The sequence below is a fragment of the Agaricus bisporus genome (assembly GCF_000300575.1).
Source record: "Agaricus bisporus var. bisporus H97 unplaced genomic scaffold AGABI2scaffold_6, whole genome shotgun sequence".
NCBI lineage: Eukaryota > Fungi > Basidiomycota > Agaricomycetes > Agaricales > Agaricaceae > Agaricus > Agaricus bisporus.
Genome location: NW_006267369.1, coordinates 828658 through 853119, shown reverse-complemented (window position 1 = coordinate 853119; position 24462 = coordinate 828658). Strand labels below are relative to the sequence as shown.

At 47.3% G+C, this 24462-nt stretch overlaps 5 protein-coding genes across 5 annotated transcripts; all 5 read left to right on the top strand.

Moving 5' to 3' along the window:
* The first annotated feature begins 5226 nt into the window (after positions 1-5226).
* Positions 5227-7316, top strand: AGABI2DRAFT_193185 (hypothetical protein). The gene is made up of 4 exons (XM_006461740.1): positions 5227-5463; positions 5522-5920; positions 5977-6641; positions 6698-7316. The coding sequence occupies exons 1-4, from the start codon at positions 5240-5242 to the stop codon at positions 7147-7149; spliced, it is 1740 nt and encodes a 579-aa protein (XP_006461803.1). The 5' UTR covers positions 5227-5239; the 3' UTR covers positions 7150-7316.
* A 150-nt stretch (positions 7317-7466) lies between these two features.
* Positions 7467-9038, top strand: AGABI2DRAFT_118652 (hypothetical protein; the record flags this gene model as incomplete). Its single annotated transcript, XM_006461739.1, has 6 exons — positions 7467-7483; positions 7538-7770; positions 7813-8032; positions 8089-8323; positions 8390-8761; positions 8814-9038. The coding sequence occupies 6 exons, from the start codon at positions 7467-7469 to the stop codon at positions 9036-9038; spliced, it is 1302 nt and encodes a 433-aa protein (XP_006461802.1).
* Positions 9039-10114: 1076 nt separating this feature from the next.
* On the top strand, positions 10115-12135 carry AGABI2DRAFT_118651 (hypothetical protein; the record flags this gene model as incomplete). Its single annotated transcript, XM_006461738.1, has 2 exons — positions 10115-11940; positions 11997-12135. 2 exons carry the CDS (start codon positions 10115-10117, stop codon positions 12133-12135), a joined length of 1965 nt encoding a protein of 654 aa, XP_006461801.1.
* Positions 12136-15261: 3126 nt separating this feature from the next.
* On the top strand, positions 15262-17481 carry AGABI2DRAFT_136712 (hypothetical protein). The gene is made up of 11 exons (XM_006461737.1): positions 15262-15690; positions 15743-15847; positions 15908-15948; positions 16008-16284; positions 16346-16461; positions 16515-16533; positions 16588-16634; positions 16691-16728; positions 16787-16880; positions 16932-17028; positions 17077-17481. Exons 1-11 carry the CDS (start codon positions 15420-15422, stop codon positions 17424-17426), a joined length of 1455 nt encoding a protein of 484 aa, XP_006461800.1. The 5' UTR covers positions 15262-15419; the 3' UTR covers positions 17427-17481.
* Positions 17482-18449: 968 nt separating this feature from the next.
* AGABI2DRAFT_222707 (hypothetical protein) lies at positions 18450-24422 on the top strand. Its single transcript, XM_006461736.1, has 14 exons — positions 18450-19194; positions 19250-19916; positions 19967-20418; positions 20476-21064; positions 21112-21279; positions 21334-22299; positions 22346-22583; positions 22633-23118; positions 23166-23310; positions 23359-23439; positions 23495-23584; positions 23638-23851; positions 23904-24053; positions 24104-24422. Exons 1-14 carry the CDS (start codon positions 18694-18696, stop codon positions 24298-24300), a joined length of 4944 nt encoding a protein of 1647 aa, XP_006461799.1. The 5' UTR covers positions 18450-18693; the 3' UTR covers positions 24301-24422.
* The last annotated feature ends 40 nt before the right edge of the window (positions 24423-24462 follow it).

Sequence of the window (24462 nt, the reverse complement as noted above, 5' to 3'; positions counted from 1 at the left end):
GCGCGTGGGCTTTGGAGGGTTTCTGACTGGAAAACGGTTCAAGCGGAGTAACTGGGGACCGCTGGTGTTGTTGGCCTGCATGGTGAACGCTTGTTCCCGAAACGTGCAGCGACATCCCTCTGGGTCTGGCGTACGCCGATCCATTCGGTACACCGGTTACAGTCGGACGGCGATCCCGGTGTGCAAATGATGGCTCATGTTCATTTGGCGGCGTTTCGATCCCCGAGAGAAGACGCGACTCTGATTTAGTCGTGGGTAGCATCAAGTCTCGTGCTGCTTGCACCCTCGTCATCTTCTTTTCGCCCTTCTCGACGTCTCCCTTCGCATTGTTGTACATGTATAGACCAGTAAAGGTTAGGGCGATGCCGAATGCCTGAACAGGATGGACGGTCTGATTGAACCACATGATAGCGATGCAAATAACTGCAACCCGCTTGATAAGCGAGGCAATGGAGTATGTGACAGGGGAGGTCGATGATAAGATGATGAAGGCGATGATGTTCTGAGCGAAATGAACGATCCCGTTTAGAAGGAAATAATACGCAACAGAATGTGGCGTAGCATGACCTTGCTTGGGATGTGAGATGTGGCTGGGATTCGCTCTGGCGTCCAATAGAACGGGGAGATCGTAATATAGCCATAAGGGAATCATCAAAAGGAAAGCCATACTTGACGTATACAACAAGAGATTCAGCTTGTCCAGTTTATGAGTCGTTCCGGACAAACCGTTCGAGTTGGAAGGCATGATCTTCTTGAAAAAAATATTGGAGCTGACAAAGACAAGTGCCGATCCAAAAGCGCATAATAGGCCGATGAAATCAGATGCTGAGACGGCAAACGAACAAGCAAGCATGACCCCGATGGTCAAAGGCAGAAGTGAGATATAGGTCTTGGAAGAGTAGCTCACGCCAAATAAGAGAGCGTAAGCGGCAACGGTAAACAACGGCGAAAGTGCCTGTAGGGAGATGAGAACACTGAGTATGTGAAGAGTGAAATGCGGCACACCTTGATGGTATGTACGGTGCTGACAGGTATTCTTGAGATGGCCATGCTAGAGAACATGTGTCCGCCAACCTGGAATAGACCCATAGGGAACGTTTTTTGCAAGATTGCTCGGGTGGGCATGCGAAAATGCGAAAAACGAACAACTGGTGACATGAAACAAAGGCTGAGGACGGCAGTAAAGCCGAACTGAACGAAGGTAAGGGTGATCGGGTAGCGAAATTGACTGAGGATCGCCTTGCCAGTGTTGGATGAAAGGGCCGAGGTTGCGTACCATAGACAACAAAGGAGGACGAAGAAGGGCATGGAATATGAAGAATCCTTTTGTGTCAACGGCTGAGGACTAGCAACACTCAATTTGCTGGTTTGGACCTGCCAAAAGTGATCTGCAAGCCGGCGGAGGTTCATGAGTGCGGCCTGCGCACTCGCGGTGAACTGGGGAATGAGCCAGCTGTTGGGTAGAGGAAGGCGCTTGGTACCCGAGGACCTGTAGGAATTTTTCCAAGGTAGTTTCTCATGATGGTCGGGGAGGGTATGCTGGGGCAAGCCATTGGAGGAGGAGCGGTACATTTGTGGATGAATAGGTAGATGACGTTTAATGTTCAGCGATAAATAGAAGCATATGCGGCGAGGAAACGTAGGGACAGTAGCGCGAGAGCGATGCGTCTGGAGCGACGATAAATGCAGTACACTGTTTGGCGATGGTTACGGCCTGTCACAACTGTCAAAACAAAATCTGAGATCCCGTGGGGCGAACGTTTCTTGTATTACATAGTGTCCTATTCAGTGATGCTAGTTGAAGTCCCAGCTCCTCAACTCCACTTCTAGTCAGTTTTCTTGTTCTGATTACCGTTCTTATGTCACTCCGTAGCAACGAGTGGGGCAACGTGCGAAAGTGACTTGTCAGATAAGATATGTTTAACCACACGAATATAGCCAGCTGATCATGATCATGATGCACGCCTCATAACAAGTTTCAACTGAACCTATGGCCACTCAGCCATCCCAAACAGAAGAAACATCTACCCCAGCACCGGCACCAGCGCCAGCGCCAGTGGCTTCGGAAGTTCCAACTGCCACGACCACAGCAGAGGCTCCCCAGCCTGACGCAGTCCCAGAAATCAGTGTTCCCCCTACACCAACGGCCGTGCCCACGCCCGCGTCCGCCCCCGAAAAGGTCCAGGAAGAACCCGAACCTCATAATTCTATCACGGAGAAGTTCTCCAATCAAGAATGGATTTCTCTTAAGGAGTTTCGGGTACGCCGTTCGCGGCCAAGATGCGTATCCTTGACATCTCACCATCTTCCCTCCCTATACTAGGCTATCCTCCCAGACTTATTGGCGGATGCCTTCCCAGATGATCCTAAAGCAAAGGAGACACCTTTCACCATGTGGGGTGTCAACATCGACCCCTCCAATCCCCGCAATGCCAAAGTCAGTGTCATACTCATGAAGTTCCTCCGGGCAAGGTAATGCCGACCAAGCTTTGCGCTGAATTACTCCTCATGAATGACCCGGGTCCAGACACCTCAATGTCAATGAAGCCAAGGACATGTTACGGACGACACTCAGATGGAGAAAATCATTTGATATTGATAGCGCTTTGAATGAAGAATTCCCGAACGGTCGGTTTGATAACATGGGGCAGATTGCTGGCCACGACAAAGAGGGGCGCCCAGTCATGTACAACTTATACGGTGGAAACAAAGATCTCAGAGCAGTCTTTTCTGACGTTCAATTGTTCCTTCGGTGAGTCGTATACCACGAGTATGCCACGACGTCCCTGACGTCGAAGTCTATTATTAGCTGGCGGGTGGCACTCCAAGAACGCCTCATGCAACAATTAGATTTCGAAACCGTTGACCAAACCATCCAAGTGCATGGTATGCAGACCGATGATCCTCCCACTATAGACAGACATCTAACATTTCTGGTATAGACTACACCGGTGTGGGCCTTACTTCTCGCGATGCCAACTCGAAGAATGCTGCATCAGAGGCCACGAACATTTTTACTTCTCACTACCCGGAGATCCTTGTAAGAACACACTCACTTTCCCAACCAGGACGTTACTCATTCGTTTTCTAAAAGCACCGGAAATTCTTTATCGGCGTGCCCACTCTCCTGAACTGGATTTTTTGGGCGATGAAGCCTCTCATTCCAGCTGTCACGTTGGCTAAGATGTCAGTCGTTGGGACCAGTCGACATGAGATTTATAAAGCGTTGAGCCCCTACATTGATGACACGCAACTTCCAAAACGGTATGGCGGTCAAGGCGATGGCTTCTAATGGTTACTGCGTCCTTGCTTCGACTCAATTATGTCTTCGTGGATTTTCTGCATTCCTTCTTACGTTTTGACGACTTTTCATGACCACTCTAGTATCAGATGATTATCGCACTCGTCTATGCATGATGTTTCTAGGACCAATATGATGGATGTTTGTCTTGAAGTGTCCCGGTCATTTAAGTGGTTGGAAAGTACTCTGAAGGATAGATGGAAATCGATCATGAGACTCAAACGTCGATGCCTGCGAGTATAATGCATTTTGGGTTCATAGCACATACGAAACATAAACGAAGAAGATGCGATAATAAGACAGGGATTTTAAGCCTCATTGATCTCACGCAGCCGACGAATCGTGCTATAAAGATTAACTGTTAATACAAAGCCAAATTATGGATATGATGCAACACATACCTGCGCACAGTAGCAGCAGCGGTCGTCGTTACAGTCCAAGCTCCACCAGCGATAGTCTTTCTGCAGGCTTTGCAGTTCCAGACACCCACAGCAGTCCTCTTTACGGAGTCCTACAACACCAAACAATCAATATAATCGTAGAGAAGACCGTATTTGAATGTAACATACCTTGCCGCAGAAGGGGCATGTGTATCTAGCATGCTGAGAAACTTCCATCTTCTTTACTTGTTTCCTTAAGGAGGCACCATAACGCTAAAGACCAGATTTAATGTTTCATTTGCAGTGTTTTGGACGGTAGGTTGAAGAGCGATACTTACGGTACCATACTTTCCGGTGATGCCGACCTTCTTTGTGCGTTTTGTCTATAGTAATCAAGTATGGTTAGCATTGTGCCAGAGTAAAGGTACATGAGTCGGGAACACAAGAGAAACTGACCATTTTGAGAGGGAGATTACTGTTGGCGAAGCGCTGGTCTTGACGATTGTCAGTGTTGGGTACCGTGGGCGAAACGTTCGGGGGATCCCGAACAGCTGTATAGTTTTCGATCAGCCACGAGATCTGATCTTGTCATGATGGTGATGGTGTAGTAAAGTAACCACAAGGCATAAGATGCCAATAGTTAGAGATTGTGGTGGAACCAGTTCCATAACAAGATCTCTAAGCCCTTGTATTTTCAATTATCAAGACCTCTTCGGTGTTGAGCACCTGATGACCACTGAATGAAAGAACTGATAGTAGTATTGTACAGCCCAAAAAGGAAGTCATTTTGGCTAGCGGTCTTATCACTAGAGCAAATGTTTCTCAATAATTGTCTGCTCTTGTAGTTAGTTGTCGACCTCTTCTCAAAGAGTAACTCGTGGTCGTACATCCTCGTACTTTAATCTATCTTTTCTTAGCTACAAATGGACCATCAAACTTTCGTATTATCAACGTGGGAAACAAAACCTGTCAGCCACTTCGATTCAACTCTCACTCCCATACATTGGAGAAAGTGCCAGGACTTGACATCATATAGATGACTATACCCGCTCCAAATCGGCTTGCTCGGACGACTGGAATCTCACACTGTAATGAAATATGACAAGTAAGTACTTGGCTGATTTATCAGCCTCACATTTAACACACATGTAGCAGGTCGCCAGCGTATCTTTTTGAAAGTTTGGATGTTACAGAATTTTTCCGGCGAACTAAGGGGTCGTTGTTCAACTCTTTTGTGTTTGCGGGTCTTCGTCTTCCGAACTGGATCTAGCAGTAGAAACTCATGATCAAGGCCCAGTTGGTTCTGAACTTCACAAAAATAACTTCCGACCCCATGACTGGGTTGGAATTTTGCTATGCAACGCGTATGGGGGCCTGTTACCGATAAAAGGATAGGCCTGATGCATGAAAGCTCTCACAGCGATCCGCGATGATTCACTGCAGCCAGAATTGGCATGTGGAACTCAGACGATACGAACTTCTCTTCTACGCAAGTAGCTATATATTCCGCATCCCATGCGAATGAACGAGGACAAATCTGTTCTTGGCTACTCTCAGTATGCCCGACGGTTCACATCCCGATAGCGAAAATGTCACGTCTGGTTCATGGTCAGACAAGCCAATCCACCATCAACGACACTTGAAAGTGATAGGCATCGGCGCAGGAGCTTCCGGTCTCTTGTTCGCCTATAAATTACAAAGATCATTCGAGAACTTTGACCTGACGTTGTACGACAAAAACGCAGATGTTGGTGGAACATGGTTCGAAAATAAATATCCAGGGTGATTGTTTTATACGGTTCAAACTTCACGGTCCCCAAAACTGACTTGAGCATCCCAGTTGCGCTTGTGACATTGCGGCTCATGCATATGTCTGGTCTTTTGAACCGAACCCAAATTGGTCGTCTACGTATGCGGGATCGGATGAAATCCAGGAATACTTCGTCCGCTTCGTAGATAAGTATGATATACGCAAATACTGTCAGTTCGGAAAATTGGTCTCTCGCGCAGAATGGGACAACAAGAGGGGTCATTGGAACATTGAGGTCACCGACCTCGAGACAGGGAGAGTTATCAGTGACTGGTGCCATATTCTACTCAACGCTGCGGGGGTTCTCAATGCATGGAAATGGCCCGACGTCCCGGGAATAAAAGAGTTCGAAGGGAAACTACTTCATACGGCAAAATATGATAGAAATGTCGACCTCACTGGTAAAACCGTGGCGTTGATTGGAACAGGGTCCGTCTTCAAGCTTCAGCTCTGACCATTATTAGCCTTTTGCTCATAACCCCTAGATCGTCGGCTATCCAAGTATTGCCATCTATCCTACCGACAGTTAAAAAGGTTATCAGTTTCAATCGTTCCGCTACCTATGTATTCCCCACTCAAGGCTTCCAACAACGGCATTATACCGATGAAGAAAAGCGGATATTTGCTGCCGACCCGAAAAAACTGGAAGAGCATCGCAGAGAGCTAGACTCCAGCATCAATTCATTGTACTCGATTTTTATACGAGACTCACCCATGCAGAAAGCAATGACTGCGGAAATGCGCGGGGCCATGGCGATGGTGATCAAAGGTTCCGGACTCGAGGGTCAAATCATTCCAAAGTATGGTGTGGGATGTAGAAGGATAACCCCTGGTGTGGGCTACCTCGAGGCTCTTGTCGACCCGAAAACAGAGGTGGTAAGCAGCGGCGTGAAAGCAATCACCCGGAAAGGTTGTTTAAGTCAGGAAGGAAAGGAATACGAAGTCGATGTGATCATTTGCGCCACGGGATTCGACACGAGTTATTTGCCTAGATTCCCAATTCTTGGGATGAATCGGGAATCATTGGCCGAAGCATGGAAGGATGAGCCGAAGAACTACTTTGGAATGGCAGCTCCAGGCTTTCCTAATTACTTTATGCTCATTGGGCCGAATAGTCCCATCGGAAATGGTCCTGTGTTGATTGGAATAGGTATATTTTTGTTTTTCCTCGTTTCTTGTACCTATTGCTAATAAAGCTTTTTGCAGAGGCACAGATCGATTATATACTCAAGCTCATTAACCGCTATCAAACCGAGAACATTCATAGCATCTCTCCCAGGCTCGATGCCGTGGAGGACTTTATGACTTTCAAAGATGCTTATATGAAAGGTACCGTATGGGAACAAAGCTGTCGTTCCTGGTACAAGAGCGGGAGCGCTTCCGAAAAAGTTACTGCACTTTGGCCAGGAAGCACTCTACATTATATGGAGAGTCTGGCTGAACCCCGATATGAAGACTGGAACTTTACCTATGTCGGCAAAAATCGATTCGCATACTTGGGGAATGGGTTCTCACAGGCGGAGTCGGATATGACTGCAGATTGGTCGTATTATCTGAGGGATAAAGATGATTCGCCGCTTCTCGGGCGCGCGAAGAATAGGAGAGTGATGACGAGATCTGGGACCATTCCAGCCACCAACCGGTTACCCAAACTCTAGTATTCAATCTTTGTCACTAGTTCGAGCAATTATTCCAATGTACTAATGCGTGTGGGTGTAAAAAAAGTAAGAGAGGTGAGCGAGAGCCCTGGTCAGGTCCGATTCTGCCTCGCAGCATGCTTCTCTGGGAGGGCATCCTGTCCGTGTCCGTCCTACATACTTGGCTTTCGAGCCATTAGATATCTTCTACTTAATTATTCCGTTTGCACTGCCTATTTTTAGGTCACCGAGAAGTATTTACTGCTATTTGTCACCGCCCTTGACTGGGTAACTGCTTTGACAACGTGAGCCTCACTCGCCTTCCTGCACATATCAAAATGAGTTTCAAGAAGAGGTGCGTCGTTTGAACCTATATCCTATAAGACATACATACTGACTTTGGCAAAAGCTCAAAACTCGACCTTCTCGTTCGCGTACGATACTCCAATCCTGTCCCGGCACCTCCATTTCCACCAAAACTCCTTGATATTCCAACCAACCCCAGACGATATACTCGTCCAGAATTTTTGAATGAGCTCGTAAATGAGACACCTTTACCTATGATTGTGGATGCTGAGCTTGGGATGCCTTTGGAATTGGGGAATTGGGAGTCATTATGGGAAGAGGGCGCTGATGATTCTGGTATGTTCTGACCCAAGTATAAATTTCACCTTGGAGTAACAGGAACGTGGAATAAAGCGTTGAATCCGGATCCTTCCAATTTACCGAAACTCGACCCGAAGGACGCATTCCTTTTATCTGATCCGTCTACTTCGACGGGAATTACGGCGAATGTAGGAAGTGGAAGTGGTGCTTCAGCGCCGTTAGCGCATGTCCCATGGTTACGGAAGACAGAATACATCAGTCGAGAAGGTATTTCTAGGACATCGTCGCAAGACTTGTCGTATGTTTTCTTTGCTCTCTATAATCATAGTGGACTCATGGTTATTTGTGTGATAGGAAGCATAATATCAATTCTGCACCCATCGATATTTCGCGTAACGCGCAGCTACGCGACATTGAGGCATCTTTTACGGCGTCAAACGATACATTTGATTTGTCCAAGTTGAAGCACCCAAACAAACCGGATATTACGGCGGTAGATTCATATCCTATTCTTCCAGATGCAGATATCTGGCCAAATCAATATGATTTGTTCAGGTTCTCAGAACGACCTGGGGATAGAGCTGTGGATGTGAGTGTATTGTCTTTTGTTCGAATAGTGTCACTTGACCATGCTCTCCCTTTCCTTACAATTTAGGTGGAAGATGAACGTTTGGACTGTGCGATTCTTCGACCGATGAAAACGGAACATGATTCATTCCTGGCTTATTATCTTACTCACGATGACGAGTCGGCACTACGGCTTAAAGAAACACGAGCTGGTGTCGGGCCTTACGAGGTTCCAGAGAATCAAGAACCGACATGGTTCCAATTCGTTCGTGATTACGAGACGATTAAAGTGGAGCAAAATATTGATAATGAGCTTTTGCTGGTGCTATGGGATGGAGAGGAACCTGAAAGCTTTGAGGATTTAATGTCAAGAGTTGATAAACAGCCTCCGAGAAGAGGAAAGGGTGCCTACTACAAGAACATCGAGAGGAAGATGTTGTTAAAGAAGAAGCGGGCGAACGTAAGTGTCCCAAGTTCAAAATCAGTCATGGAAGGAAGCTCATTCTTATTAGCAATACGAACAATATGACGACAAATGGGAAGTGATAAGAATGACACATGCACCCATCAGTGAGGAAGAGGAAACCGAACGGCAGGATTATCTTGCAGAGGTTTCAGATCCAGATTATCTGCTGAAGATGCGGACGGATGCAGATGCAGAAGGGGAAATTGAAGTGGATGATTCGATTTACATGAATGGCGGCAGTGGCCATGGCATTAAAACAGAAGGCATTTGATATACTTGACTATGTAGTAGCCTTATGGATTTCCGTCTTCATATGGATTTGGGGGTTCATACGAGATTCATCGACATCCGCAGCTCTCCTGTTTCAACGGTAGGAACGTATCTGGATTTCGGTTGAGTACTATGGTGACCCAGCATCCCGGGAGCCGCTGGAAACGGATGTATTACAGTGGCCTTTGGTCGATAGGGTTCCGTGAACTTGATATGAAATTTTGACGGATCCTTCTGTTTTCTTTGAAGGACTGACTCGGCTGGAAGATATATCTGCTTGTACACGTACGTTTTGACGTGTTCAGTGAGGCTAGAAGAGGTGCGTGATTTTTGAAACTGCGGTGTACTGCATGGCTGCTATGCAGGTGCAGGCGCGTACCGTGTATACGCATGGTGAGGCTGGGGCCGGGTTTAAATTGCGGTAATACTGCTTAGGCACCTTGTTTTTTCGGGCATATGCTCGTGACATAGCAGATAGCTTACCAGTCCGTTTTCGGTCCTTCCCGCAGCGAGCGGGCTGGGTATTAGGAGGCTGGGTAGGAGTCTCTCTCCTTCCAAGCCTGACAACTCGGGGCTTGGCAAATAATGTCATGCGCACGCCTGAATCTCCCGTCAGAATGGGGATGATATAACTTGACTTTCAAAGCCTGAAGGTTTTTGCTCGAGTCGGAGTTTCACTCTAATATAGCCACAAGCATGTCACCAAGGGGGTCTACTTCAAGGTTGAATTAGAAAGTCAGCCCACTTCATATTCAATGTCTATGCATTTTTTCTGGCACTGCACTTCTGTTCAACAACAAGATGCTAAAAATATCGTTGATCTATTTTCTTCATATCATGATAAATCATATATAAATGTTGTCAGGGGTTCCAAGAGCTCAAACCTACCATTATTTCAAACGTCTTGAACATTTCTGGGACACAAAAAGTTCACGGCAATCCGTTTTTTCCATGGAACACCGAACCGCCGCGGGCATGCACTCTCTCGGAAACGGCCGAGCTCAGTGAATAGGGTGTGGGAATAGTCGTGGTGGATCATGATGTCTCTCATCTGGGTCATGATCAAGAATAATAAGTATGGCTCGTATCGACTCTCAGCGCGCCCCCATGGCTTCTCCGTCCTCCTCTCAGTTCCCCCACCGCCTCAGTACTCGGCGTGGCTCTGCGTCTGCCTGCGATCCATTCAACGCTAATGCCAACTTCAACCATCATCCGGACAGAACCTCCTCCAGCACTCTTACGATTGTCCGCCTTCCCCCTGCCCAGTCTTCTCCCACACCCCCATACGAGCCACCTGCATCCCCCCCTTTTGGTCAACGTAGACATCGCCGTCCAGGCTCTGGCACTACCAGTACGCCTCAGACACCTCAGACACCTGCAGAGCCATCCCCGCAACCTCAACCATCCCGTCTCAGCTTTGCTTTCTCGTCCTTTTCCGGAGCTGGTACCTCCCCCGGGAGTCCTTCGGCGAGGGACAGTCAAGATCGTATCCCGAGCCCCTCCTCGTCTCCGCGAATTCGCTCGCTATCACCTCGACAATCCACTTCAGGACAGTTCTCATCTAAACCCCGTCTGAGTCCCGAAGAGCTTGTAGATCTTGCTCGTCTATCCATAAACCCGCGTGCCGTAGTAGCCGCGCCAGTTCCGTCAGCAATTGCGCCCAATTCTCCCCCTCGTTCTCCCATTCGTAGTCAGGCTCAACCCTCACCAGCTACTTTTACGCCGCTTCCTGTTGACATATATCTTCCTTTCATTGATCGCCCATCTGAAGTCACTTCACTTATCTCCTCTCCGCCCGACGCCAAATTGTTCGCTTTGCTCGCTCAGACAATTGGTGCAAAACAAGATGCTGGCACTCTCGCCCCCTTGGAGCAGCCCTCTGATCTCCCAACTGACCCCGCTGAATGGTCCTACCACCACCTGGCCTTTCATCTCACCAAACTTGATAGGGATGTTGCTCCTGACACTATTTGGGCTTATGCTGTCAGGAAGTGCGTCATATCACGATCCGAATCAATTTGGGAACGTGTGAAGGGAGCGCTTGGTATCCCTCCGGAGTTGGACATAGACTGGGATTTCAATCACCGTAATGATGGAAATTCAGATTCTGACAGTATTAGAACAGAGGACATTTCAGATGACGAAGGAAGGGCTGCTCGCGGGCACTGGTCCGATTGGGATGCTACAATGGATTCCCCAATCTTCGACAAGAGAGTAAATCGCCTGAGTGGTGATTCTGTTTTTAGTCCGACACCGCCTGAAGTGGAGCCAGAGAATCAGATCATCATTGAGCAAATAACTTCCACACCACCTTCGTTCTCCACGGTCCCCCCACCTTTGTCCTTGCCATCGTCGTTATCGCCGAATATTCCTTCCGATGGACTGGGAGACATCGCCGAAGGTGCTGAAGACGAAGAGGAGGAAGGGGGTGCGCAAAGTATGAACAAAGCGTCTTTGGTCGGCCTTTCTTCTACTCAAAGTGATCTTACTACTGTCTCGCAAGTTCTTGGTCTTAAAATTTCCACTGCGCCTATACCTATGCGCCGTGACACTCCACCAGTGATGTCTCCTGCGTCGCCACCAATCATCTCTGCTAAAGCTACCACGATTCCGGGAACTAATAGAGGACCCTCGTACATGGGTTCTCTGCCGCATAGCAGGAGCAATTCATTCTCATGCATCGGGCCTTTCAGAAGGGCAGAATTGAAGGACAGCATGGCCGCCTCGTTGTCCAACTCCAGGATGATCCATCCCAGCGGTGGAAGTGATGCAGGCGATACAGCTAGCACTCTGAGTGAATTGCATCTGGGTGATTGGGTTAGTGAGAGTAGAGCGGCGGGAGTGCCACTTTTCCCGAGCAATTTTGCGAGGTTAACTGGTTCGCCGACGCTTAATAGATCTAAGTGAGTGAAACGAATTTTTTATGCGAGTTCATCGCATTGATGGTTCTTCCCCTTAGCTCGAAAAATTCTTTGAGGTCCAGAGCCCACTCGCACGGAGCGAGTTCGCTAAGCGGAAGTATCTTAGAAACACAGAACAAGGGAACCGCACCGTCATCCGGACCCGGGACCGGTGGTGAGAAGGGAATAATCATTTAGGTGTTTGTGCAATACTTTGTAAGTTGGCTCTTTCTTTCTTTCCTTTGGGTCCTATCGATAGTCCGCGTTGGACAAATTGCTTGTAATGTAACTCTAGACACACACCCCATTGTACTCCACTGGACTGCTCGCATTAATTAGCATCTTTCTATCGGGGGTCACCAATATGTTAGGTACCCCATTTCTCTTTGGATACCTTTCCTTCCATCTTTTGTTTGTTTTGTTTGTCACACTTGCTCCGCTGGCGGCGGGAAGACTCTAAGTGTTCACAATATTCTCGAATGCACTCACGTCTGGTTTCTCCGTCGGCTACTCTATTTTGCACGGTCCCCTGGAGATACAACCTCCTAGAACGCCGTTGCCCATGGTGCTAGATTTCAACTCGACCTTGTGTCCTTACACATAGCCGTTACCCTATGGGAGATTGCTAAAATTGAACCTTGTCGAATCGGATAGGGGTTCATCCTGAGATGAGATCTTTTTGCGTTGTTAGGTGCTGAGAAGAAAACATTTACGGAGGTAGATATACTAATAAAGTTCATTGGTTTCATATATCTCAATTTTAATCATGACATTCCTTTCAGAGCTCTTAGGTAGTATGTGCAAACAACTATTCAAGCTAAGCGACCGACGCGCTGGTAAGTTATCGTACACTCAGATATACTGAGTACTGTTTATAAGCCCACGATTACTGAAAAAAAAAAAAATGCCATCCTCTGAACTATAGTTGCAAGGCTTGAGGCCATTCCGAAAATAGAACAACCGGTAGATCAGCTGTACACCTTTGCTCAAAATGTCAGTATTGAATTGTGATCCATATCTATCGGATATGCAACTGTCATAAATAGTATATGTACTACTTAGATATATTTGTCGAGGCACCTTTTCTGCAGAATGTTAGGCCGACGTTGACTGCCGTTGCCGATGAGCCGCGTAATTGAGTTGTGCGTCCGCGTCATCATCTGGCCGGTACAGCCACAATCAAAGAAATTGAATTGAAATCGCCACAGGCTTTATTTGTTGCGAAGTAGAGGATTTCAGACTCAGATATTGCTGGGCATCATCTCGGCTCATCAAGTGGTCATCTTGACGGTCACCCATAGTCGAAATGACGGGCAGGGCAAGCAGAGTAAGGAGCTGACAAGGTATAATAAAATTCGTCGAAACAATTCGAAAGGAGAAATTATATTGATCCGTTATCTTAAAAAGGGAAGGAGGGATTAGGACACCTCCCAATTTGAAATTCACTGCGGCATCTCGGCAATATCCTTCAAGTTTTGGAGATAGTTTTGGGTGTCTTTGGGAAGTTTATCCATTATCGATTTATCTGTTGTACATGTTGAAAGACGATGGCTTTTTGTTCTGAGGGCGGCTCTACCAAACTCCCGGACTAATTCAGCCGTCCGACTGGGTAAGTAATGCGTCTCCTAAAGCTGTGAGCGGACTATGTAAATCTACGTTTGATCTACTGTAAGTGCTATTAGGCATCGATTGGTCTTTGAAAACCTATCACTAATGTATTTTTTGATGGGGTTAGATTTTTCAGTTGAATGCAGCCGCGATTATCCGCTAGGAGATAAGAGACGGACACAGTCTCCAGATCCTAGATGCTTTATGCAGTGCAGAGCTAGGCAGAGCTTTATTAGGCTAATAGACTCCGTCATAGCCAAGCGGCCCGGGATCGAAAAGCCACTTAATCTCTGTTAAGCTTGGAACCAGTCGGGGCGGCACACCTGTCACAGAGTTGGTGTCTGTCGTGCTGGTGCGTCCAGTAGCATAGCGGCGCTGAGTGCAGATGAAAATGGCAAGATGCCGACACTTGTCTGGCAAAGGGCATATAATGAGTCGCCTACACTACACTCTTAACATTGAATTGATAAAAGACCTGGGATACCCAGTACATAGCCAACGCCGCCTTTTTGAGGTATTTGCACGACAAATATAGGCTAGAGTGTTGACTGACAGAACGAAATTGAAAGATTCTCCTTGTCATTGCATCTATTACAGAAATTCGATGCAATTTCTATGCCAGGTGGTCATGAGAATGTTTTCAAATTACGCTTCCGAGTCCCGGATCTTGAACGTTCGAACCCCCAACTTTCGCCAGATCCCTGGTGCTGTGCTGCCGGCGTAAGGTAATGGCAATGTACGATATCCTGGCCATATGATCTTCTTAAGTCCCAAGCCGTCTCTTCCCTTCTTTTCCCAAGGCGCGCTTTGTCGGATCAAGATGACCAAAACCACAGAAAGGAGCATAGATCTAAATATTCCCATGTTGACAGTTTTTTTTATTTTTATTTCGTGAATCTAAAGCATGGAGTAGTCATGGAGTCTGCATGGAGTCGTTCGAATATTCGGCATCGATGATAGGCTCCTCGCTGCAAGTGCATGCCCGCTGGCACTGCCTAGCATCGTTAATGCAAAGTCGGAGAATTGAATATATTTGCAGAGGCGCCACCAGATTTGAATCTGTCTGTATCCTCCCTTTGTCCGCATTGCTGTTCAAGTGACTTATCAGCTGCCAACTTCCTCGCCGCTATTGACAAGGGCCCCCGTCAATTGGAATAATCGATTTTCTGATAGGGGTTAGACTCGTTACGTGTCGCTTCATTGATCAAAGCACGCACTGTACGGTTTATAGTTAGTGAGATTCTTGAGAAGGAGGACTGCATTATATGGTTATACGGGGAGCCGCTGGGAGTTACGTTGATTCGATGAAGGCGTGGCAACCGTGGCTGACCGCATAGCGAGAATCGGATAGCGACATTGATAAACCGACCTGGCACCTCCTGGCACACAGGGCAAACGTAGATAAGTAGATACGGGCTCGTCGGAAGTGCAGTTGTTAGCATAAATAAGAGTTGCCGCCGCGGTTGCTGGTTGCCTCTTTGATCGAGAGCTATCTCGACTTCGAGCTATTCTTCTGGCGCTTATTGCGCATTCGGCCACGAGACGTTTATGTGTGTTGATCAGGAATAGCAGGGTCGAGCAATCTAATCAGAAGATATACTAATAGATACTAATGCATCCTCATGATCAACTTGGGTTATCAAGATCTTCTTCTTATCGGAACGGTACCCGCTTTGTAGGGAAGGACATGGGACAGTTTAGTTTAAATACCTCCAAGACTCCACGAGCTTGGCCCCTGTGTTTCTCCATTCATCGGAGAGCCGGCTGAGTTGAACACTCGCGATATATATTCAATGCGTGGTATACCGACCCGATCGAGACTTGCCACCTCAGTATCACCACTTCATCGGACAGCTACCAGGACATTTCGAGTCATGGCGAGCGTAGCTAACAATCCAGCGATTAAGAAATCCACCACCATAAGTACGATTCCTACAGAGTCTACCGCGTTTAAACATCCTACAAACATCCTACATCGCACGCCTTGGAGGCCGCCTGTGGGCGTCGCAGGGGAAGGAAGTTATATCACCCTAGAGGATGGAAGGACCGTATATGATGCTGTTGGAGGCGCTGCTGTGTCCTGTCTTGGAAACTCTCACCCCAAAGTTATCAAGGCGTTGAAGGAGCAGATCGACAAAGTTCCTTGTAAGTTTCGGTTGGATGCTACTTTATTGTGGAGGGTGCTAACAATCTTTAGATGTTTATAACATGCAGTTGTCGAACGAGCCTGCGGAAGCTTTGGCAAAAAAATTGGTCCAAAGTAGCAATGGAGCTTTTGAAATGGTTGGCTACGCTAGTGGAGGTAAATGTTCTCTATTCGTTGCAGTGTAAATTCAGACCCTCACTTGTTCCGGGTTTATAGGTACGGAAGCAATGGATGGTGTCGTCAAACTCGCACGACAGGTACGTGTTGATCACTCATTTACTACCCTTGATAATGATGTTTCTCTTGTCTTCATCAGTATGTCTTGGAAACTGGTCAACCGCAACGCGTCAACTTCATTGCTCGAGAATTATCCTTCCATGGGAATTCACTTACCACTTTATCCTTAGCTTACCACCCCGTAAGGCGCAAGCCGTATGCGGCCATATTAGACTCGCAACACTTCCATCATGTGTCGCCAGCGTATGCTGCTAGGTTCCAGAAACCAGATGAAACGGCTGAACAGTATGTGGAAAGATTGAGGAGGGAATTAGAAGATAAATTCCTGGAGTTAGGCCCACACACCGTCATTGGATGTAAGTCCAGTAGTCTTTCTCCTCTCACCAATGAGTAACTCAAAGAGCTTTTCTTTGATAGTTGTTGCTGAGACTGTTGTTGGCGCAACCACTGGATGCGTGCCAGCACCAAAAGGATATTTCAAGGCGATGAAGTCTGTCTGCGACAAATACGGTGCCTTATTTATCCTTGATGAAGTGAGCCAGTCCTCCTGTATAATAATTCCGTTTGGATTACTAAAGTTCTTCAGGTTATGTCTGGAATGGGCCGTGAGTATGTCCCATAGAATTCGTTCAGCTTTTCAACTACGCATTTTCAATCAGGTATGGGAACGCTTCATGCATGGCAATCATTCGGTGACGGAGCTGCGGTGCGTATACTTTGTTAATGACATGTTAACGCACGAAGGCTTACGCCTAGGTACAGCCCGATATCCAAGCTGTTGCGAAGGGACTCGGTGGTGGGTGCGTCAAATTCCAATTGTCATAAGAAGCTGCTGCTTATTGTTCGGTAAACACGTAGCTATGCCTCCATTGGCGCGGTTTTGATGTCCAACAAGGTTGCTCAAGTAATTCGCAGTCAGTCGGGCATCTGGAAACATGGCCACACCTATCAGGTCTGGCTCTGTAACCTTATGTGTAAAATTCAACGATTTATAGTCCAATAGGGTCATCCGCTAGCGTGTGCAGCTTCCCTTGCGGTACAACAAGTCATCGAGGAAGAGAATCTCTTGGCCAATGTGCAAGCTCAGGGCGCATATTTAGGTGGGCTAATTTATACCGAACCTTCGTTGGCTGACTGACCGCTTCTAGAAACGTTACTCAGAGAACGTTTGTGTGGCCCTAACGCAATGACTGCTCCTTATATATTCAATATCCGTGGCGGTGGTTTATTCTGGTGCTTCGAATTTGATCATGATGCTGTAGAAGCCGCGTCATTCAACTTCAAGGGAGAACCACTCGCTATGCTTGTGCAAGCCCGAGCATTAAAGAACGGTCTTATCATTATGGGAATGACCGGAGGAGGGAACCTCGAAGGAACCAAAGGCGATCATATCATGTTGTCGCCTGCATACAACGTTACGAAGAAAGAAATCGAGATGACAGTTGACATTCTTGTTCAGAGCGTGGAAGAGATCCTGAGCGAGGCAAAGTCGGCATAGCAACTTGTAGCTTGCAATATTGCTGTACAATAGATCCTGATTTCACATGTGCTTCTACCAGTCTTTTGACATCTTATCAAAGAGACGCATCGAGTCAATGCGGGCCCCAAGCAAGCCCAACGGTCGGAGTCGGCTTACCTAAGCCGGTAGAAGAGATTTCCTTCAAGTCAGACCGTTTGCGGTTTCTGCTCGACTGCCATCTTCGCTTTTCCCGCCAGATTTCTACTCATCGTTCAGACTCTAGAATCAATGGCTGGGTGCATGCACTAAATGGATTTACGACCAATCCATCTTACAGAAGCCGAAAGCAGCTCTAGTGCACCGAATTTTCTACCACATTCAACGACAGACCAAGAATCTTCATCAGCGACTGGAGAACGGAGGAACCTACGAACAAGCGCTAGGGTCAAAGCTGCGAAACAAAAATCTTCATCAAAGGGCAAGGAAAAGGATCTTGATAGTGCAAATATTGAAGAGTCTGTAACTTCTGTGGGAGCCACAGGAGAATCTTCCAGTCCTCGGATCACCCGCATTACTACGACCAATATCAGAAACAGAAAAGCTAGAGAGACAAACACTGCCAAAGGCAAGGCCAAAGAGGTTGACGAAACCCCTTCGCGCAGCAGCAGACGGTGCGTGGCCTTTGGCGAGCTAAATCGGATAGCTCTGGCTGATGTGCTTATTCACCTTTAAGATCCCGTCGTACTGTTGTATCGACTGTACCCCTCACCATAAACGAACCAATTCAAGACTCCAAAGGAAAGAAGCGTGCTGCCCCGGAACCCACACCCGAAGCCGATATTGCCGGTCCATCTACTAAACGACCAAGAACTTCTTATTCATTTAGATCCTCCACGCTTGCATCACATTCAGACGACATGCCTCGAAAATCTAAGTGTGTATTATGGATACGTGCCTCTGTTTTCTATTCTCACAGGGTTATAGTACTAGAACTTCAAAAGCCAAATCCAAATCGAAGTTGGTTGGCACCTCGCGCCCAGAAGATGCAGATATTGAGATGATCGATGCCAGTTTAAATAAGAACGAGGCTGCTGATGGTGAGCAGCGTGTGGAAGACCCGTTAGCTGGGAGCGAACAGAAGGCGGAATGTGACGTGCCTCGTGACGATGAAGCTGTTGATGGCGGTCATCTGGATGGTGATGATGATGATGACGAGGAGGAGGAGGATGGTGTCGAGGGAACTGTGTCGCGTGAAGTGGGGGGAGCGGCTCCCGGGGCTGGATCTCTTGGTGACTTCGACGCTGCCATGGCCTTCCTGGGTGGCGATATCCGGCAATTTGGATCTTACATGATATCATTGTCTTCTCGCCTCAAGTCTATGCTCAACAACATCAAAGCGGCCGCGGATCCTACGACCCGGTTGCTCACTCTACAGGAGTTGAGTGAACTACTCAGCATAAGTACTGAGGACACCCTGGCTGGATCTTTCCCGATCGAGCAGTATGTTCGCGAATTGGTCCGGATTCTAGGAGGAAAGGCCACCGACCAAGATGAAGATGATGACGGTTCAGATGAACAGGATCAAGACGAGGATGCTCAACTCGCGGCAGCCTTAGCTATGAGTGGTGGCGCCCACCAAGGGGATGAAAATCTCGAGGCACAAGTGCTTGCATGCCGTTGCCTTGCCAACCTTATGGAAGCACTCCCTGGTGTTGCTCATACCGTTGTATATCACGGTGCTATCCCCGTACTCTGCAGCAAGCTGATAGAGATATCATATATTGATCTCGCAGAGCAAACTCTCAGCGTATGTTCTTTCTACTACCTGCGATTTGCCTAGTCTCATTCGCCGTGTCCATTAGACTATGGAAAAGATTTCTGAGGAATACCCCTCTTCCATTGTTCGAGATAATGGATTAGCGGCTTTGCTCAGCTATCTGGATTTCTTCTCCATTGCTGTTCAACGAACTGCTTTGCAAGCTGCTGCAAACTGTTGTCGTAATATATCGTCGGACCACTTTGCAATGGTCAAGGGTGTCTGGCCAATCATACGTGGCTGTTTGTCGTACTCCGATCAAAGACTTGTCGAGTTTGCATGCCTTTGTGTCATCCGAGTCATTGATTCTTATTCTCGATCTTTCATCGAGAATTTGGAATCATTGGTTGATATGGAGCTAATCAGAGCAGTCAATCAACTTTTACTACCTGCTGGAGGCTCTCCTTTGATTGCATCCAACACCTTTACTCTCTTACTTCGCGCGTTAGCGACGTCCGCAAGGGCCAGCCCGAAGATTACTATGGCTTTACTAGAAGCTGATATTGTTGATACACTTTATCAAATATTGACCGGTGTTCTTCCTTCAGCGGTAGGTCACGGCGAAATCGAGCAAGGAGATGCAACTGGTGGTCAAGGCCTTGGAGGAGGATTAGCAGATATGGCTGTCATGGAGAACCTTGCTCATCGGCCGAAGGACCAAGTGGAAGAGACACTTAGTTTAATCTCGGAACTCCTACCGCCTCTCCCTAAAGGTATGTCATCGTGTTAACGTCTTCATCAAATACTAAGGCCTTGCTTTAAGATGGTGTTTTCGACCACAAAGCCTATACTGAAAAGTCCTTGGCACGGATGGTGAAAGCAAGGGCGAAAGCTGACAGAGTTGCTGCGCGTCAAGTTGCTCAGACACCAGCTCTCGCATCTACTCCCGCTGCTTCGACGTCTGCAGAGGCTGCAACGTCTGTTGCTGACGTGGAGACATCAAAATCAGCACCCGCTTCAGAACAGACTTCACAAGAGGCGGAGGAGGGTATAGCAACTGCAAATACTACCCTAACAAAGGAAACACCGCCAGACAGGACAGAACTTATGCGATCCAAACCTCTTGTTGTTGGACGCTTCGTGCAAATTCTAATGCCCATACTTATTGATGTTTACGCGGCCAGCGTTGTCACGCCAATTCGAGTCAAAACTTTAACTGGATTACTCAAAGCAGTGAGCTTTCTGGATGCGGACGCCATCAGACAAGTATTTTTGGTAAGTTGCATTTTGTTGGCCTTCATGTCTATGAAGAACTTTAATTATCATCCGCAGTTTGTCCCCATCGCAAGCTTCGCATCTTCCATCCTGTCATCCAAAGACCATCCATCTCTTGTCATAGCTGCTTTACAACTTGTTGACCTTCTTATGGGCAAAGTTCCGCATCTGTATAAGCCAGCCTTTCGACGAGAAGGTGTATTTTATGAGATTGAGTCGATCGCGGAGCGGCCGCTCCTATCATCTAGGTTGAAAGAAAAAGAAAAAGAAAAGGATTCGGCGGAATCAGCAGAACCTATGAGCCTTCCTGCCCCTACCCCTTCTGCTTCCACAATTCCGGGCTACAAGAGGTTGAACTCTCTTTCCCTCGATCCTGAAGATGCTATCACTCTACGATGCCGCGTCGTAGAGTTTAAATTTTTGACTGAAGATAGTGACGTTTCAGAGGAAGCATCGTTTGACCATCTCCGCCGTCTCGTCGATCGTCTGTCGTCAAAACTCGCGACCGAGGAAGAAGTAACCGAAGCATTATGGGATCTTGCAGAATTGTTTTCTTCGGCTCATACGTCTATCTCAAGTTTTGAACTCCTGCAGGGAGGAGTTGTTGACGCCTTGCTGGCTTATGCTATGGAAGAGGGTCGCACCGGTAAGTTTCACGATTGATTTCGGTTCCCGTGTTTCAACTGTTTCTAGTTTCTGTTGCTCGACGTCGGGAAATTTTCTTCAATGTTTTATCACACCACAAGATCAAAAACGTCGGAGGAGGGCAAACTTCTTTTGCTGTTCTTGTCAAGAAATTGCAAGAAAGCCTTACGCGGATGGAGTCATTTGACGTTACCACCGTTTCCCAGAATAGTGACGGTAAGTATTAATTCTATCTATGTTGATGTATTGCTTAAGATATCTCTCATCTAGATTCAAAACGCAGCTCTCCATCGCTACTTGCCAGACAGCTAAGACTTCGTCTAGTAGCTGCCGAAGGCTCCGACACACCCCGTGGTCTCCAGAATATTGTAGTTTCGATTCACGCCATTGCCACTTTCCAGGCCCTGCATGACTACCTCAGACCAAGAGTCTCCGGTTTGATAGGTGGTAGCTCTCGATTATCAGGCATGTTGGCGGCTCTCGCTGCTTCTGGGTTTGGTGGCTCTCGGTTAGAAGATAATGTCCAGAGGATTACTGACTCGTCGGTCAACGAAAATAACAAAGTCGATTCTGCATCCGGGGGCCCTACCGTTGGCCGAAGACGTAGCGAACGCTTGGCGAAGCTGGCGGGCAATGACGATTCGTCTAAAGTTGAAGAAGGCAAAGACCAAGATGCCATTATGGAGGACTCGACCGCTTTGACCGCGTCTTCATCTGGAGCTAACCGAACTGATGCCGTGTCCAGCGACACGCTACTGGACCCTGACCTGCCAGGGGAGTTCTCCGATAATGATGATGACGAAGACGTTGACGTCGACGACGACGACGAAATAGATGCGGAAGTTGTCAACGAGGAGGATACTGACCATTCAGTGACAGAGAAGACGGTCACGGTCAATGTCGCTGAGGACGGATCGAAAATAGAAGCTCAGACGCCGGATGGTACACGCATCGCTACGCCAAGCTCGTCTGTTAAAGATGGGCAGATGACACCCACCCGTACTTCACGTAGTGCCCGCACGTCTTATGCAGCAGCCCTCAAAGCCAAGCCGAACGATTGGCATCTGGAATTCTCAATGGATGATCACATTTTACCCCTAGATCTCACCGTCTATGGAGCTATTCACCAGCATGAAATGCGTAAAAAGACAGGTTCTCTTCTTCCTAGCATGATCTGGCAAGGTATCTATACCATCAAGTTCAAGAAAGTTGCTGGGCCTCAACCATTGACTGAAGGTATATCCATCCGCGCTCGCAGTAATGACGCTCTAATAATGTTCAGTCCGAACAGACGATACCAGCCGTAGTCGTCCCACAGCCCCGAGTCTGTCTTCTCTCCCTGATGATGTACCCTACACAAAGATCCTACGCCTTCTTCGCGTGTTGTATCTTCTAAATAACTTGGAAGCAGAACGTTCGGGATTGGGAGAAAGGCGATTTTTACCTGATAGTGCTTTCATCAACAATAAACTCACCGCCAAGCTCACCAGGCAGCTCGAAGAGCCTATGATTGTTGCCAGGTTGGCAGGAATACTCAGCTCTGTGACGTCAACTAATGTTTATTATTAGTTCTTGCCTGCCTGATTGGGCTCTAGATCTACCTCAACATTACCCCTTCCTCTTTCCATTCGCTACGCGCTACAATTTCCTTCAATCCACATCCTTTGGTTATGCTCGTTTGATTCTCAAATGGCAAAGTCAGCAAGCTCGTGGCCAGGATAGCTCAAGACGTGATGATGGTATTGGTTTCCTTGGTCGCTTGCAACGTCAAAAGGTTCGCATATCTCGAAAGCATATTCTAGAATCTGCGGTCAAAGTTTTCGAACTCTATGGTTCTTCATCGTCAATTCTGGAGGTGGAATATTTTGAAGAGGTTGGAACGGGCCTGGGACCAACCCTGGAGTTCTATTCACTGGTATCGAAGGAGTTTGCCCGCAAAGATCTCAAGATCTGGCGAGATTCAGACACGACGGAAGCAGGAGTCTATGTCAACCATCCCATGGGCTTATATCCTGCACCTCTCCACTCCGATGATTGTGCTGGGGAGGGTGGACAGTATGTATTCGGTTCACAACGGAATATATGTACTAACAATAGTTCAGAAAAAGGACTCATATCATCCGCGTTATCGGTCAATTTGTTGCGAAGGCCATGCTTGACTCTCGGATTATTGACCTATCCTTCAACAAAGTGTTCCTCAAACGTGTATTGCACGAGGATGTCCCGTTAAGCATCACCTCTCTTCGGGTGAGTGTCTTTAGGGTCCCATGATACAGAATCTAAATTCTTCGTCAGCTTGTCGATGCTGAGCTTGCAAACTCTCTGGAGAAACTTAGAAACATTGCTGCAGAGCAGAGCCTCGCTCAGAAGGACAAAGTAGGTGCTTCCATCTTTCAGGCGGGCACAACTTTCTCACTGAAATTCTTACTAGCTTTTGAGCAAAATTGTCAAGATTGAGTCTGTCAGTGTTGAAGAACTCTCATTGGATTTCACTCTTCCCGGGTACGATATTGAATTGCGTGTATGTAAAGGCGTTTTCGGTGCGAAGCAACTGTCGCTAATTTGCCTATTCAGCCTGGTGGGAAAAACACTGCCGTGACTTCGAGCAACGTCGAAGATTATATCAGTGACATCCTTGATGCAGTCCTTGGCAAAGGGGTCGAAGTTCAAGTACAAGCATTCAGAGAAGGGTTTTCAAAAGTTTTCCCAGTCAGTGATCTCAAGACCTTCACTGCGGATGAATTAGTCATGCTATTTGGCAATTCTGACGAGGACTGGAGTACCGAAAGTACGTTGTTCTTGTCACTTTGTACTGTTGCACCTAACACCGACTTTATCAGCTCTATCTGAAGCACTTAAAGCGGATCATGGCTTCAATGTAGAAAGTCGAGCTATCAGAGATCTCATCGAAGTTATGTCAGATTATGACCGGCCTACTCGGCGTGCTTGTCTACAGTTCATCACTGGAAGCCCTAAACTTCCTATTGGTGGTAAGTGATATCGCCGCAGTTGCCAATGCAATGACTGAAAATTTTCGCAGGTTTCAGAGGACTTAATCCTCCTTTGACTGTTGTCCGTAAACCTCACGAGGTCCCTCTCAAGGCAGATGACTATCTTCCCAGTGTCATGACTTGCGTAAATTATCTCAAGTTACCGGACTATAGCTCAAAGGCCGTTATGAAGGACAAATTAGGTATCGCGATGCAGGAGGGTGTCGGTAGCTTCCATTTGTCATGATCATCCAACATTATGTTTTCTTGCTTCCGTTGTCATTCTCTTCTGGCACTGGACATGTGTATCGTCTTTTTTCCAACTGTGCTACTACGCAATTATCCTCATGTAATAAAGACAATTCTTTCTCGAACGTACTTAGTCATTGTAAGTCATCTGAATTGAACG